General features: G+C 41.5%; 1 protein-coding gene across 1 annotated transcript; it reads left to right on the top strand.

Moving 5' to 3' along the window:
- The first annotated feature begins 1,058 nt into the window (after nucleotides 1–1,058).
- On the top strand, nucleotides 1,059–11,970 carry LOC135492861 (uncharacterized). Its single transcript, XM_064779546.1, has 4 exons — nucleotides 1,059–1,182; nucleotides 1,978–2,329; nucleotides 5,433–5,585; nucleotides 7,409–11,970. The coding sequence occupies exons 2-4, from the start codon at nucleotides 1,990–1,992 to the stop codon at nucleotides 7,759–7,761; spliced, it is 846 nt and encodes a 281-aa protein (XP_064635616.1). The 5' UTR covers nucleotides 1,059–1,182; nucleotides 1,978–1,989; the 3' UTR covers nucleotides 7,762–11,970.
- The last annotated feature ends 3,301 nt before the right edge of the window (nucleotides 11,971–15,271 follow it).

Genomic DNA, 15,271 nt, shown 5'->3' with positions numbered 1-15,271 from the left:
ACTTGGCCCCACTGGGACGGGAGGACAATATTTGATTGTCCCCAAGCATTCATACCAAACTTCCAGTGGTATTGCCTCTGCAGCCTCGGCCATGGGTCCCAATTGACAACTTGCCCCAAGATAACGCATTGCCCCAACCACTTGCCACTTGAGTGACTAGATTCATATAGATAACTCCCCTAGAATGTTGATATATACTCGTCAATGGACAATTCTTTCACTGGAAAAAATCATCTCCAGCTAGCTAGCCAGGATTTTCGTTGACAAAGGACAAGTGAGTCTCCTGTGATTTCCCTCTCTTCATCCATTAATGACTCATTAGTAGTCTCTGCAGCCATGCACTGACAACACAAAGAAACCCTTTGACTTCCTTAGAACAATAGGCCTAGTTACTTCGAAGTGCAGGTAATAGAAGCCTATTACTTATAATATGAAAAGGGGGTGCATGACCCTCGGGACTGTGGGGTGATCTACAGTCAATGATTCTGGTACCGGTTTGACAGCGGATATAGTCCCCCTGGAGTCATAGTCCGGTAGCATTGTATTTGATCAATTAAGCAGCATGATCTATTGTACCGCTAACCCTAACCAAAACATTTAGCAATGCGGGCTATTGTTACACGGACTATCAGCCCTAGGACTACTATCCCTTGCACACCGGTAATTTTGTCAGTGATCAGTTAGACCTTAGAGTAGTTACTGTCATGCTCTTAAGGTTTAGTAAGACAATTCATTTCGATATTAGATCCATCTGTAGGCCTATAAATGCATGACCCATTGTCTCTCGCGCCCTCATCATCAGCGATATCGTGGGGGCACTGATCAGGTGCAGTCGAACCTGGCAGCTGGCAGGCTGGGTGCGGAATCTCCTTTATCCCAACGCGTGTGAGATTTTCCCATTGATTGTAAGCACCATCAGTCCATTCATAGAAAGTTATGAATGAAATTGCATCCCTCTATAAATAAACGCCCGTTGGTTGGCTCGCATCCCGCGCACCTGCATGACGTCACACGAGGTACATTCTTTATCACTTTCGACGTGCCAGAACTTGTCGGTCTGCACGTGAGTGAGTAAGATTCCATTTATTTCGCAATATCTGAACAAGACGGACCAGCTCTGTTGGACTTATCGTGGACAACTTTGTGACAGGATACTTGTTTGTTATATATAGTTCTTCTTGAGTAAGTTATTCCCGATTTATGCCGTTTTCCCGACTTTCCATCCCGCCGACGTCGTCGTGGAAACGTTCTGCGCCGTGTCTCGGGCTTTCTCTGTGGAGCCGAGATCATGAGATGGGACGCGCGGAGTGCTGCACTATCTGACTATAGGCCTACTCGTCGTTAGGCCTATCTTTGGTGTTGAAAGGGTTGCTATGAAGTCATTACTTTCGAAGTGATGAAACTAAGTGGAATAATTGTACGGGTTTGACAGCAGTCTATAGCCTAATCCCCAATCAATCACACAAAAGAGGCTGAGGGCTAATCCTGTCTGAAGCAAACGGTTAATCTTAATCTAGGCCTCCTGACTCGGCCATCAAGTTATAGGCATGGCCTACTCCATCCCATGTACCGAAGAAAAGTCCTCAATATCAAAAAATGAATTATTTTCTAACCTATACAGGAGCATTATTTCTAAAAGGGAATTTAGTGAGATAACCCAACTGGCAAATAATATTGCCTCGACCAGCAACCTCTGAATACTGATCTTAGGACAAGCTCTGATCAGGCCATCTCTCTATCAAGGACAGTGCTTGTCAGTCCAGAGGGTGTCCTTAATAGAGAGGTTCTTCTGTAGGCCTATATCACTTTTAACACTGGGATGAAACTATGTCCTTCCAAGGATTGACTAGCCAAGGCAAATGTGATGGTGCTTGCTCATTTACTTTTAAAAAAAGGGGTATATATGACACACATTGATTTACTGTCTAGCATAAAACGACAGACAGAGCAGTTTATGTATAACTTTTCATCTTTCAGGTTGCAGTAAAAATGTGGTTGGATATCAAGAAAATGCTGGTGGAATTTATTCCAATTCTGATGTTATCGATGGTGCTGGTTGACGCTTCAAATGCTAATGAAGTCAAACCTACCAAATGCAAACCGGGACAATTTTTCAAATTATCCGCCAAAGGAGGAAAGTGTACGAAATGTTCAGATTGTCCGCCAAATCATATGATTGTTCAGCCTTGCGGTGGATTAAAAGATAGTCGATGTGAGGCATTCTTGATTTCTACGTTTAATGTTGGCCCATCTGGAGATGATAGAAAGACATTGCAAGAGATAGATGACGAGATGAGTGGGGAGATTCGATGTCGAAATCAAAAAAGAGGTAATTATGTACCTAACCTGAGACTAATAGTAATATTTCTGAATTGTTTCTTTTTACAGCCTTATCTATTTCGTTTTACTGCATCATTGAATTTTGAGATGCTGATAACCAATAAAACCAAGAATAGCGCCATTGAAACAAAACGAAAGTGTCTAAAACGAAACAAGAAATGAATAACGAAATGAACCCTTAGCTAGGCAGAACTTCCAATTTGCATTATCAAAGCTGTCTTTTGAAAAAGCCGATATTCATGTTGATGATTTTCGACATTTGACATTTGATTTCGTATGTTTTATCCAGGTCTCATCAATAACCAATGTGATGCAATGCACCATCCTTCATGAACTAACTGACTTGTCCTCAAAAGGACCCAATTTCTTAACAAAAATTCTCATGGTTACAACTAAGATAATAGATGCACCAAAAATTCAAAAGGCTATCATAGACATGTCTGGGCAGGTCTGGCTCAGTCAATGGACTGAAGTGCTTTTCAAAAGGGTGTATTTTTTATCAACAATAGTTCATCCTTTTCTGTGTTTGTGTTGGTGGTACGGTAATCTTTTTTATGAAGAATATGGTCAAAAGGCATTGTGTTCAGGGCTATTGTTTTGGAGTGGACTTGTCCTGTGGTGGACTACAAAATGGAAATCCCCATCTTTTTCCCAAATTGTTATCACCAAAAAACACCATATCCTATTCTGTTCTCTAAAACTCCATGATGGAGTTCTATAAAATGATGAAATTTGCGAGGAATATATCTTTCTTTTTAAAAAACATAATTCCAGCAAGAATTTTTCTTCAAAAAATTGGCTGGCCAATCTATTGTTGTGTTGATGGATGACCTTTTCACTTCTTAGTACAGTCATTGTTGAAAGCCTCCCTTCCTTTAATCTACCCTTGTTGACTTTTGCTGTAAGGCGCAGAGCAAGTTCAGAGTCCCTGGGGTTTGTTACACATTCCACCCCTCCCCCACATAGCTCATAGGTTTAGGCTAAACAAATGCAGTGGCTCGCATTTTACCAGCTCTTCTGCCTGGATTGAATATCAAAGGGGGTACAAGAAGTTTTTGATGTCTTATATCTGAAGAAGAGAAAAATGGGTGAAATTATCTCAATGAGATGTTTTTGCACCTTAGTTCACCAAATTGTGCTCATCAAGCCTAGCCTTTTATTTCATAAACAAAACAAACCTTCTTCAAGTGAAGGTTTTGTCCACATTTGGGGTGTCAAGTCCTGGCAAATTGGACATGTGACCTACAACGTTACTGGTCACTAGTCGAGTTCCTGTGTGTTTGAATCAGTCATGGAAAGGTTTTAACAAGCATTATATTGACCCACAGGTCTAAATAGTGATGACCCCCCCCCCCCCCGGCCCCACCCACCCATTTATGGGAATTCAGGGATGGAAACCTCATTTGTGTGGCCTTGCCTGGTCTTGATGATCATAGAAAGAATGTTCAGCTCATGGAAGTGATGTTGAACAATATTGCACAATTTTTTGGTATTTGTTTGGTGTAAACCATTCTTTTGAGAAGTGTGGTAAATTGCTGGCCTGATTATTGATTTACCCATTGTGTTTTCCTGAGAGCAGGAAGGGAACAGCTGGCTGAGGGAGGGTGGGGAAACTTGGAAAGAAAATTTTCTGGAGTCTGGCAAAACGTTTGGTCAGTGCCAAGTCAGTACTTTGTCAATAAAATAAAGAAACCCATAAGAAATTCGGAAAGTGGATGATAGCTAACTGATGGAACTTGGCTGACTATTTCCCCATAATTTCATTCCATCGTTTCGTTCATTCCGGGTTTGATGTAACCTGAAATAGAAAACTGATGTTACGCTGCTGCCCGAGGGACAACTGCTTGTAACAGAAAAGCTTGATCCGAACCAACTGCATCAACTATTCCACTCAGCAATGTTTACTGAGTTTGGAGTCGGAATAATGCTGTCCAAATACCCTCTTGGACATGGATTGGTACTGTCTTTATTTGTCCCCAATCTACTCCCCCGTTGTCGGGCAGGCGACAATGGGGACATGTCTGAGCAAGTTGACAATTATCTATTTCAATTCAATATCAATTTGCTGGCTATATTTAGCGATGAACTCATGTTTGATGACGTGGTAGGGTTTCATCAAGGGCATCTAAAACTCCAAGCTCTTACTCGAGGGAGATGACCAGTAAACCTCTCAATGCCCCCTGAAACTTAATTGAGCTAAACTGAGGAGGGCTTGAAACCCCACAGGACTGATGTTCTTAAAAATCGGGTTTTCATATTCCCATTGCTGAATTTGCAGTGAAAATTTCACCAAAAGAGATGTAGCAATTCTATTTAGTATAAATCAGTCATCCAAAAGTATTGGAACCTTGCTAAGTATAGGAAAAGGAAGATATTGCAGAGCTTCTGTGGAGCCTTTGCTACCAAGTTGTTGCTTGTAAAGGGGAACACTGTTGGAAAAATAAACAAGTCTTGAGAAAGATTTAATATGGCTATATGGGCTGCAGACGATGATGCCCATTCTGCTCAGTCACAACAGTTCTCTTTGTGTCTCGGCCCTGACAAGATGAGGATCAGAAAACTGGTGCTGTACTCTGTGGCATTTGTTTGTTCCCTTTCACAACCTGAATTGCCTGAATCCTTCATTTCTGGTCGGAAATTATTGAAATAGATTATTGTTTCTGTATGTCTAAGCAAGCTGCAGATTAGGGTGCAAGAGTCCAGTATCTGAATGGGTCATTTCAATGACTGACTGACCATGGCTCTTTTCTTTATTGTGGTCAGTGTGAACCAACTTGTCCCCAGGGGGAAACAGGAACAAGGCGACTCTAGGTTCATCAGGTCATAGGGTCACTCACTGCTTCATTCCCATCTAAACTCTTGAACCTAGGTTGGCTTGAGTAAAAAGGTAAAGGGTTGTTTGGGACATATGGACTAGAGGGACTACAAGTTTTAGAACGGAAGGGGTCCTCCTACTGCAAATTACATTTAGAGGTGGTTGACTTTTGAATGTCCATCTTTGTATCAAAGGTCATGGTCACATCATCCATCAGGTTACTGATGCAATTTACAGAATAAAACATTCTAAGTCATGACTATCTCTCTCTTTGCAGAAAACGTGGTAAACCTTGTGACATCCGCTGTGTTTTGGAAGGAGATGTCATTCGCCCTCATAGGTGTCATTGGTGTCCTTATTTGTGTCATCATCTTCCTGGCCGTCCAATATGCCAGATCCTGCAAACACTCACCAGGCTACAAGACCATTGGTAAGTATGCATCATGACAGGTTGATGACAGAGGTTGGGACTACTTTGATGAAGGACCCAAAGACGAAGTGTCTGAATATTAATCACTGTCCAAAGGACTTGCTATCTGAAAGCAACAGTGTCTGAAGTGACAAGTGTCCGAAGACCATTGGGTTGGCCTACTGCTTCATTTCACAGGCTGCTGGATTTGATGTAAGATTCGCAGGGTTCCGGCTTACAGAACACCAGAACAAGCATGATCTAGTCTAGATAGCCAGTGCTGCCAGTACCTAAATGACCTAACAAACCCTGCAAGTCTGGAGTGGGTCATTGCTCATCCAAGCAGGAGCCAGGCTGATGCCTGTTATGCAGGATTTTATGCATAATATGCTTGGTATTACTCTAGCGCTGCTTACTTCGTGGTTTTGCTGTGCTCATCAATGTGGTTTTGCCATTGAGGTAATCACACTGCTAATGATGATGAAATCGGAAATTATACAAAAATTCTCTGAATCTCCTTGGGCGCTGTGATAGACTAAAGATACATATGGCTCATTACTAAAACTATCTGATCTCATCAGATATTATAAGCCGAGGTGAAAATGCTGAATATACATTTTATACCTTGAACTGCTGCCTACATGCACTGATCTCTTGGTCTCTGCATACTGGTGATTCAGTTGTTGCGTGGTCTTGCTATATTCTAAAAATACTGATGGTTCACTTTGTGCTTTGTGGTGGTGAATGTCTGATTTATGTTGATCCTCTCCTTTGACTACACTCAACTCTTCTCCTTGTGTAGTGCCTGTGCCACTGGTTTGACTTCTGGGCCTCGATGGCACTGCGGGCAGGGCAGGGGACGAATTTAATAAGGAACCATGTTTATCAAAGTCATGGTCCAATCCCTGTTTTCAAGGTCAACAATGGGCTCTTGGAACACACACTAAAAGAAATTGAATCTGCAAACGCTAACTGAAGTGGTGACAGAAGACCTCCACATATATCTATGTGTTGTGCCCAGCTATAGGCCTTCCTTTCTCGGGTCACCTGGTGTCACTGGTTACCATGCCTTCAGGACAGGTTGCCAGGCTAGCAGATACAGTCAAGGATACTGTTAATTTCACCTTGCCTCTCTCGCCAAAAGTTTTTCCTTATGTGGTTTCCTGCCATAACACATAGGCTGCTTCTAATGACTGAATCACATTGGAGTAGGCCTTCTGGTATGCAGGACTGTATTGCTAAATATGGCCCGCCGGTTATGAGACTACCACTATGCCATCCTTCCCACTCCCACCACTCCCCGACATTGACCAGAGAGAGCTATAGAGCCAATGTAAGGAAGATGTTTGATGTCCAGCCTTGAGAGCACTTGGGTGCATATAGGATGGGCCAAGAATTACATTGATCAGACTGATAGGCCAATCTCAAACCTCCTGTGAAGATGCAGACAATCTGTGTGTAGGTGTGTAATTAGACTAGAGAAGCTGATGGAGTTTCATGTAGGTTACATTCCTATAGATGTGCAGCTGGCCTGGTATTCTAACTGTTCATTGCCCAATATCAAATGTTAGCTTCCTATGGGCTTACTAACCCTTTGTTACATCAATTAACATGGTTATAACTTGTAGGGTTTCCTTGCCCGCCTACCTTTGTGTAGGCCTTCCTTGCAGGCCAAGGGGCAGCAGGTGAATGCTGAGGAAGAAGTCATATTTAATGAATTAAAAGGTGAAGGTTGGTCAATTTGAGTAGGCCAGTTATAGGTTAAGATTTAGAAGGCCCACAGTATTTTGTAACATGTTGCTTGAAAAGACATCTGAACAATGCCATGATCTTTGTCTTTCCAGACTTGTTAGCCAGACGTTCACGCGTCTTCTCAAGGGATCGCTGCAGCATGACCGAACACCAACGCCACCTATCAGCTCTAGAGTCACTAGAAGCACAACTCAGTCGCGGTGACGCAAGGGTGCTTATCGGTGCAGACGGTCATCAATATATCGACGAGGTTTTCAGTCGTGACACTCCTGGGGTGGCCCCTTCATCCAGCAGTGGACCAGGTTGCGCACAATCACTTCAGCCACCGATATTTGTGCCAAATCTATCGGCGAATAAACCCACGACAGTTTCATGGACACCTAATGGTATGATCGTCATGGATTCACAGTATTCCAAGTGTCCAAAGAGAGGAAATCGTGTGTGATGATGTTCTTTGTAATAATATATTTTGGCGGCAATTATGCAATTATTCTTCCATGACCTGTGTTGTATGTTGGCTTGACTGTGATGGTGATAATTTGATTGTGTCTTGAGAAAATGGGAAGTTTTCTCACGTCTGTTCATCAGACAGAAGTGGGTTTTTGTAAATACTGTAATCTGCTGACAAGAACTGATGGTATTTCCATTGATTGTCTGCATGTTGTTGCTCCAGGTTGGACTAGTGACTGTAACATCATAAGTATTTTAAGAGAATTTGACAAAAAGTTTCATAAAAAGTTTTTGCACTGGCATTTTTTGCTATGATGGGTGCATGGTGAACTTTACTTTATGCTTGAAATATGGTGGCCCGGAACCTTGGAAATTTGCAAGGGGAGATTCTGTATTTTTTTTGTGAGAGTCACATGAGCACAGAATCGTTTTAGTTTTGTGCATTATAGTTTTAAAACATGCGCTGGAGGACATTAGACTTTGCTTTAATTGTAAAACAAGTTATTACCTCATTAGATGTATCATTTTAGGAGAATATTTGACTTGTTTGAATATTTGAATATTTGACTTATTTGAATAATCAGAATTGCTGACAATATTACTTGTAGAGTGGACCAGACTTTGTCAAAGTCGATGTCATTGATGTCCATAACTTTCCACAGAACTTGGTAGTCCAAAAGTGTGTGTCAAACATTTGGCCGATTCTTTGTATGTTATGCATTGCTACTAGTACTAGAGCTTTTATAACCAAAATGGCTGTTGTGGTTCAGAGGAGAGGCACAGGAGGCCCTTCTCAGTTTTGTATAGTTAATTTTGTAATTATTACTCTATAATTTATAACTAGATTTTAGGTTTTTAATAACTTGAAGAAAGTGCAGTTTTCTTGAAAGTAAAATGTGCTTATCGATTTTGTTGCAAAGGCAAGTTCATAAATTCAGTTTTGTCGATACCTTTTGAAGAGCAAGAGGGGTTGTGATGCAGGAAAAGATACCCTAGTTGACAAGATGACATAAACGTCTATTGAAAGCTGCATGCTAGGGTGTGATGAGAAGCCTTGATCTGTAGAGGAACTTGTGTTACGGAAAGGAAGTTGCACAATTAACCAAGCAGCGCTGATGCATTTTCACGGTCTAATATCATCAATGACGATTACACAATGGCGGTCCACGCCTCACACCTCCTTCAAAAGAAAATGAATCAAATCTGCCTTTGGTTGTCATCTTGTGGTCAGGCTAGTTTCAATGACGAGGTATTCATAGCCACGTTTAAGTTGTAGTGGTCTAATGACCGAGCAGACTAAGCGGAAGTCTCACTCTGAGGGTTTCTGGACCACAAAGGATGCAGGAATCGTCCAGAGTATTTTTGGTGTGAATTTGATAAGATTAATGCTGAATTCACCGCATTGTGGCAAGCTCATTGTTAATGCGATGGTCAAGTTTGAGAATTTGAGTTGTGGGTTTATTTTTGGATGCAGAGCCCATGGGTCTTTAGAGGAAATTATGAATATTCTGTATCGGATATGTTATTCTTGTGCCTGGTCTTTCAGGGAAGTTATGCAATGAGTTACAGGTTTATTCTTAAAGCTGAGGGTAGTTGAGAACCCCACTGATTGCAGTTTTCATTACCAACCATTGAGTAGTTTAATAAAAAGGCAAAGGTGTGACTTGAGAATGTTTTTATTTTGAAAACATTAAAACCGTTGGTTATATTGTGACCCGCAGGACCCACCTCTCTAGTAAAGGGATGTGGTGACAGTAGCCAAAACAGACGCTAAACAGATGTCAAATTGACGGACAACGACTATGGTTGAGAAAAGAATTGAAGTAATGAGTGTATTCATACACTAGACGATTTTCCTGAACTCTTTTCTTTGCTGCATTGTGAAAAATCTAATCTCTCTCATCTTCTCATCTCAACGTTCATTTACTGATTTCAATTCTCAAAAAAACCTGCTCCTCTTGAGACTGGTCTCACCCTATAAGCTTGATGAATTGTCACTGTGTAGATCAGTACATTTGTGCTTGATGAAAAAGTTAACTTGCTGAGGTGAACCAGTCGTGGATATCATTGTCGTGTGATAGAAAACATCACTGCTTGAATTGCTATTGATAAACCACAAAAATGGCCGATTACAAACTTGGATCAGGTTTTCATGTTGTTTCTTTGCAATCAAAACATCATAAACTGTTCAGGGTCTTGTGGGTCAAGGGGAGGATGTTCTTTTTCAAGTGGCATGGTTCTATGGGCAATTGTAGAAATGCTCCATCTTTCAAAAGTTGTCAAACTAGTTTGTTTGTGTCGGTATCCTTCATGACAATCATGTTTGTATCAATAGCGGCTGCAGCCTCAAGAGGAGTATAACCAATATTTCTAACAATATGAAGTTCATTTCTCATTGTGAAAACTGGTCGTGGACACTATAGCTCCTCCCCAAGTGATGTGAGTTAGATTCTGTTGCAGAATATACTGCAGCAACTTCACAATGTTATTTTCCCCTAATACTGTATTCTGGCTTAGAGTACCAGTACCTGAAGAGCCATTGGTGTCCTCCTGGTCAAAATGTAAAAGGTCGCAGCCAGAAAATGGCTTCCTTAGTGCATGGGCTGCTGTTAGTACCCCCAAACAACCCCATCAATGTGGGCAGCTGGCCCTTTGCCTGTTTAATCAAGGGACACATCGACTGATGTTTGCTACTATGTTATCCTATTGTACCAAGATATTTTTGTTACAAAATGAGGATTGTATTCAGAGCCCTGAGTGTTTCTTCACGTCTAACTCTGATCAGTTTTCACTCCATTTACTTATATATCGCTCCAACAAAGATCCGACTTCTCAGCAATTGTGTGTCGAATCTTGCACCCCTTGTGCAGTGATTTTCTTTTGTCGTCTCGTTACATAACATGAACGTTTCATCAATCGTGCTAATGTGGTAACTGACGGTGTCACGGCTAAATTTGTCAAGCTTTACCCAATGGTTTATTTTGGTAGCGTATGAACGGTGTGGAGTATTTCTGTCGCTTTCTCTTGGACCCCTGAGAAGACTATTTGTCCCTTTCTGTGTGCCCCTGAGAGAGCACCAGGTGAAGTGATCCATGGCCCTTCAAGGGTTTGCAACAATACCTTCTCGCACCTTTGAACTTCTCTGTGAATAGATTCCTTACAAACTCTCAGCTGGTTCAGGAGTTTTTGTCATATTCACAATCGATGTTCGGATGTGTCACTCTAATTTGGAAAATGTGTACATGAACTTCCAGACCTGTGGAGGGCTGTTTAGAGATGGGAATTAAACTCTTGCAGCTGAGAAAGCAACTGCATCTGAGTGCTGAATGTGTTTTGAGAAGTTAGTAGTTCTTCAAGGTTCACACTAAGCCCATTTCAACCTTCCCTTTGGTATTTTATAATTATCAACATGATTTTCCTAACATTGAAGGTCATATCCTTTGATTTATTAAAGATCACATCATTAGTACGGTAATCCTAAAAAAATGTCCTGTGCTAATACAACTAGTATTATGTAGTTGGGTGATTAGTTTGTCCCTTGAGGAAGTGGTCATATTTTTCCTCTTGCCCTCTGAATATGTGATAATAATGTCCCATTAGAATTGGGCCGAATCTATTCAATGAGTAAGCTTGTTAAAACATCACGCTTGAATTGCTGCATTCTCAGGGTACAATGGAGCGTATCACCTTCTACTACTCTTTCCGCAACCGCACTGCAACCTCACTATATTGGGATTTGGATAAATATAATTCTGTCTGTGCATAGAATCGCTATCCCTGAGGGGTTTAGCCACAACATTTGTTTCATGCCTTGTCCCGGTCTGGGCCCATACCAACTTGATAGTCTGTATTTATGACAACTAACTGTTGAGATAATGCACAATATATCATAGGATGTGATGTGTTATATATATTTTTTTACAAACTTTGTACTTTGTAAAGTATGTTGGATTTACCGTTCAGGGTAGGCCATGTATTGTTAAGAGCTTTTATGACCTACTTGTATTTTGAAACTCTCTTTGAACTGACTGCTGTATTTAATGTCAAGTGGGTGTAAATTCATTTGCAGAAACATTTTGATGTATTTTAATGCAAACTTGAATAAATAGCTGTGCATCTAACTGGCCCATTCGAATTAAAGGTCCTTGATGGTGTAATATTCTCGGTACTCGGAAGGGGGAAGATTCTCTCGAGTTTTTGTTGTCGACAAAGAGTCTATGTTTTATGAATAAAAAAGTTTTGTGCTGTACATTTAAATCCATCTTATCCTGTTTTTGCATCTACTTTCATTATTTTGTTGCCTTAAAAGAGGACAACATTAAGTCGGTGAATTGGTTTGGATGGAGATGACCCTTACGAAAAAAATCTCAGATTTACCGTGGTAAAATCAGAGTTTACCATGCTCACCATGGTGAATGTAGAATTTTCCATGGTAAAATATTTCACCTTCCCAACCATGGTGAAGTGCCGTCAGTATGGTGAACTGAAATTGAGACACATTCCTAAGGCTAAGGGGGATGGCCAAACGATTCCTTTTTGGTAGATTCGACAACGCTGGAAAGCACATCTACTTTGACACTTGCACTTTCCCGCAAATTCATCGAATATTATTTTATATTTTACATTGTGGTGTTTATCTATGAATTTCAACAAATCTTAATGACTCAATCTCTAACAAAAAGTCCCAGGGAGCGAAACGTCTTTGATTTGGAGCGAAACGACTGGGGGCGAAAAGGTCAGGGAGCAAAACGACCGGATACCAGATTTGCGCATGCACAGTTCATTCCTCGCCATATTTCCAATTTGTTGGCTTGTTGGCTGATCATACTTTTGGTCCCCCAATTCTGTGGTACGGCCTCGTTTTGGGATTTGTCGAATATACGTCACTGGGGCTGAAGTCTATTAATAGATGGGGATGCCCATGGCGTACATCAGCTGCACATTGTGTACATGGTGCATGGGTGGTGTAAAGTGAAAGATAGTCCCTCAAATCATAGAGTCCTTCACAAGTGTCTTTAATTGTTTATTGCTTCTCAGGGCCTGTAGCATCTTGACCACCAAGGTTTTTGCATCTTATATCAAGATTTAAACCCCGGGCTGGGTTTAAAGCGTCTCAGAAGGACTTATTGATTGTATAATTGGGGGGGCGGGGGTTGGGCTTCCCCCAGTGCACTGGCTAAAACATGTCGGAAGGACGGGGGTTTGGGGGCTCGGCTCCCCTATGTCGAACAGCTGTGTGAGTTCACTAGAGCTTGCACTGTACATATTAGTATAAAACTAGCTGCTGCTTGAAGGGTCCCTGATTTCCCCAGGATTGTCTTTAACATATGAGATTTTCTCATTTAGCTCCTGCCCATGGTCCCCCTATATTAGAAGGATGGCATACTGGTATCATCCTGACTTAATCGGTGGTTTTAATATCTGCTAATTGATTTACACGACACTGAACCATCTTTTATACTTGATTGTAGGAGGAATTGGGGAAATGATTAAACAAAATCGTCGATAAAATGCATTTGCATCGTCTTTTGGCTTACGGAACCTGCCTAATGCACTTCCACAGCTCGGCAAGTGTACATGTACAAGTATGTGTGCTAAAGCAAATCCCACATTTTGACAATGCTAATTGTCATATTGATCATTGACAGAACAAAGGTCTCGCTTGAGCAGATAACTACTAGCCGGCCTGGTTGAAGGGGGTACCCGGATGCTGTTACGTCAAATGTATTGTCTTTGATCATGATCGGTCGCGGTTGATTCGAACGCCAGTCGGTTGGTGTGTGAGATGCGGAGAACATCGCGGGAACACTTTCTCCGATTTCAAACGTAAAAATGCCTTCAAATTTTCCGAAACAAATCAAAAGGGCTGCAGTAGAAGGTAAGGCACAGTATCTATTCCTGATAAAGGTATGGGTTGGTTTCAAAGGGTTTTTATTGTAGAAATGGTCGTACAATCAAGGCGGGAATGAACTGCGCAGTTTGAAATTTCAAGCCAGACATGTATGAATTATGTACATCAATGTACTTCATGTACATGTTCAACGGCAATTTTAATTGCCATCCCTAATCAAATACCATTTGCTCAAAGAAACTAAAGGCGCACGTCTATAAGTCAGGATGGTGAAGATGGAAGTGATCATGCGAGATGCCATCACTGCTGTTCTATCCTGTGATGTGGAAATCTCCACTGAATTCATGAAGGTTTGTCTATATTATATGTAAATTGACTTAAACAGTTAACAGTTTTAAATTCAACAACCATTCATTTGGCGGCCACTCTCCCGACTGTGGTGTAGCACCCGACTATAACTGGCATGAAAAGGGGATACGCTGGTTATGGATGTCAGATCGTGGTTCCCTGACCTTTGCAAACACTTTCACTGGACGTAACCCACGCGGCGACACCAAGGACCGCTGGCTGATCTATTGATATGTTCGCAGTTGGGTGTCAAAGTCGGAGAGACGAAGAGCCACTCGTCTCTCGTAGGGGGTTCAATTGGAAGTGTTTGCATTTGTTAGCCTATAAACACAAGATTTTAATCCTTCAGTCTTTGGTTTGGCGGAGAGAACTAATCTTACATAAGTCCCAGAACAATATCATATGTCTTTATGGCAATATTTATTACTGGGACCCAGTACAGTGCCGTTCTAGCCAATATTCTTTGAGGTTGTTGATGAGACTTCTTGTTTAAACAGTGCCATTCTGCCCCCTCTAAGGCATACGTTGGTAACTAATGAATTGACTGCAAAATGAACGCAGTTGAACACAATGTGGATAATTCAGTCTCAGTTTCGCCGAAAAGAAGGTGATATGTTATTATTTGATAATGTATATGATCATGATGATAAGGAGACCCTATGTGGGTGTTTGATCCAACATACTTTGATGTGATTGGAGATGGAAGTTTGCCATAGTGCCTTTAAAGGTATGATAAAGACAGCATTAGTATGCTGCCTGGTGCTATTCTGATGGACCATATTGCCAGGAAACTTAAGTGGCAGGTCTCTATAGTCTTAATTCACGTTGCGATTGTCCAAGTGAAAGGTAAGTCTTGCTGAACATTTGTTGGAAGGAAATCTTGATCTTTTAATACATGTGTTCCTGAATTTGACCATTAACTTGAGCTGTCTTATGATTTCAGAGGTGACTGACCCCTTGGCCCATGAGGTGTGAAGGCGAGAATGATGAGTACCAGTCTTCAGAATGACGAGGTGGCAATGCCCAGTTTAAGCAGGTAGAATGCAGAACTTGTGTAACCAAATACGACTCAGATCCACCTGATGCATATGATCGTATATCCAGAGCAGGCTAAAGAAACGTCTATTCCATCTTGACCCTCAAATGTATTGCCATCGCTCAGCTTCGAGACAACGCTCGTATGGGTGGAGGCTACGGGGGCAATAGTGCTGGAAGTTCAGCACGGACTCATCGGATCGATACCCCAGGGTTATAACTGCAATTTTTGCAGAATCGTAGTCGTGGCACACAAGAAACGCAAGAAACG

The sequence above is a fragment of the Lineus longissimus genome, chromosome 8 (genome assembly GCF_910592395.1).
Source record: "Lineus longissimus chromosome 8, tnLinLong1.2, whole genome shotgun sequence".
Taxonomy (NCBI): Eukaryota; Metazoa; Nemertea; class Pilidiophora; order Heteronemertea; family Lineidae; genus Lineus; species Lineus longissimus.
The sequence above is the reverse complement of the archived record's forward strand: the minus strand, read 5'-3'. Positions and strand labels throughout refer to the sequence as shown.

Coding starts and splice junctions, on each gene's coding strand:
- LOC135492861 (XM_064779546.1), top strand. CDS start 1,990: ATGTGGTTGGATATCAAGAAAATGCTGGTGGAATTTATTCCAATTCTG. Junction 2,330..5,432: donor ATGTCGAAATCAAAAAAGAG/GTAATTATGTAC, acceptor CTCTCTTTGCAG/AAAACGTGGTAAACCTTGTG. Junction 5,586..7,408: donor ACCAGGCTACAAGACCATTG/GTAAGTATGCAT, acceptor TTGTCTTTCCAG/ACTTGTTAGCCAGACGTTCA.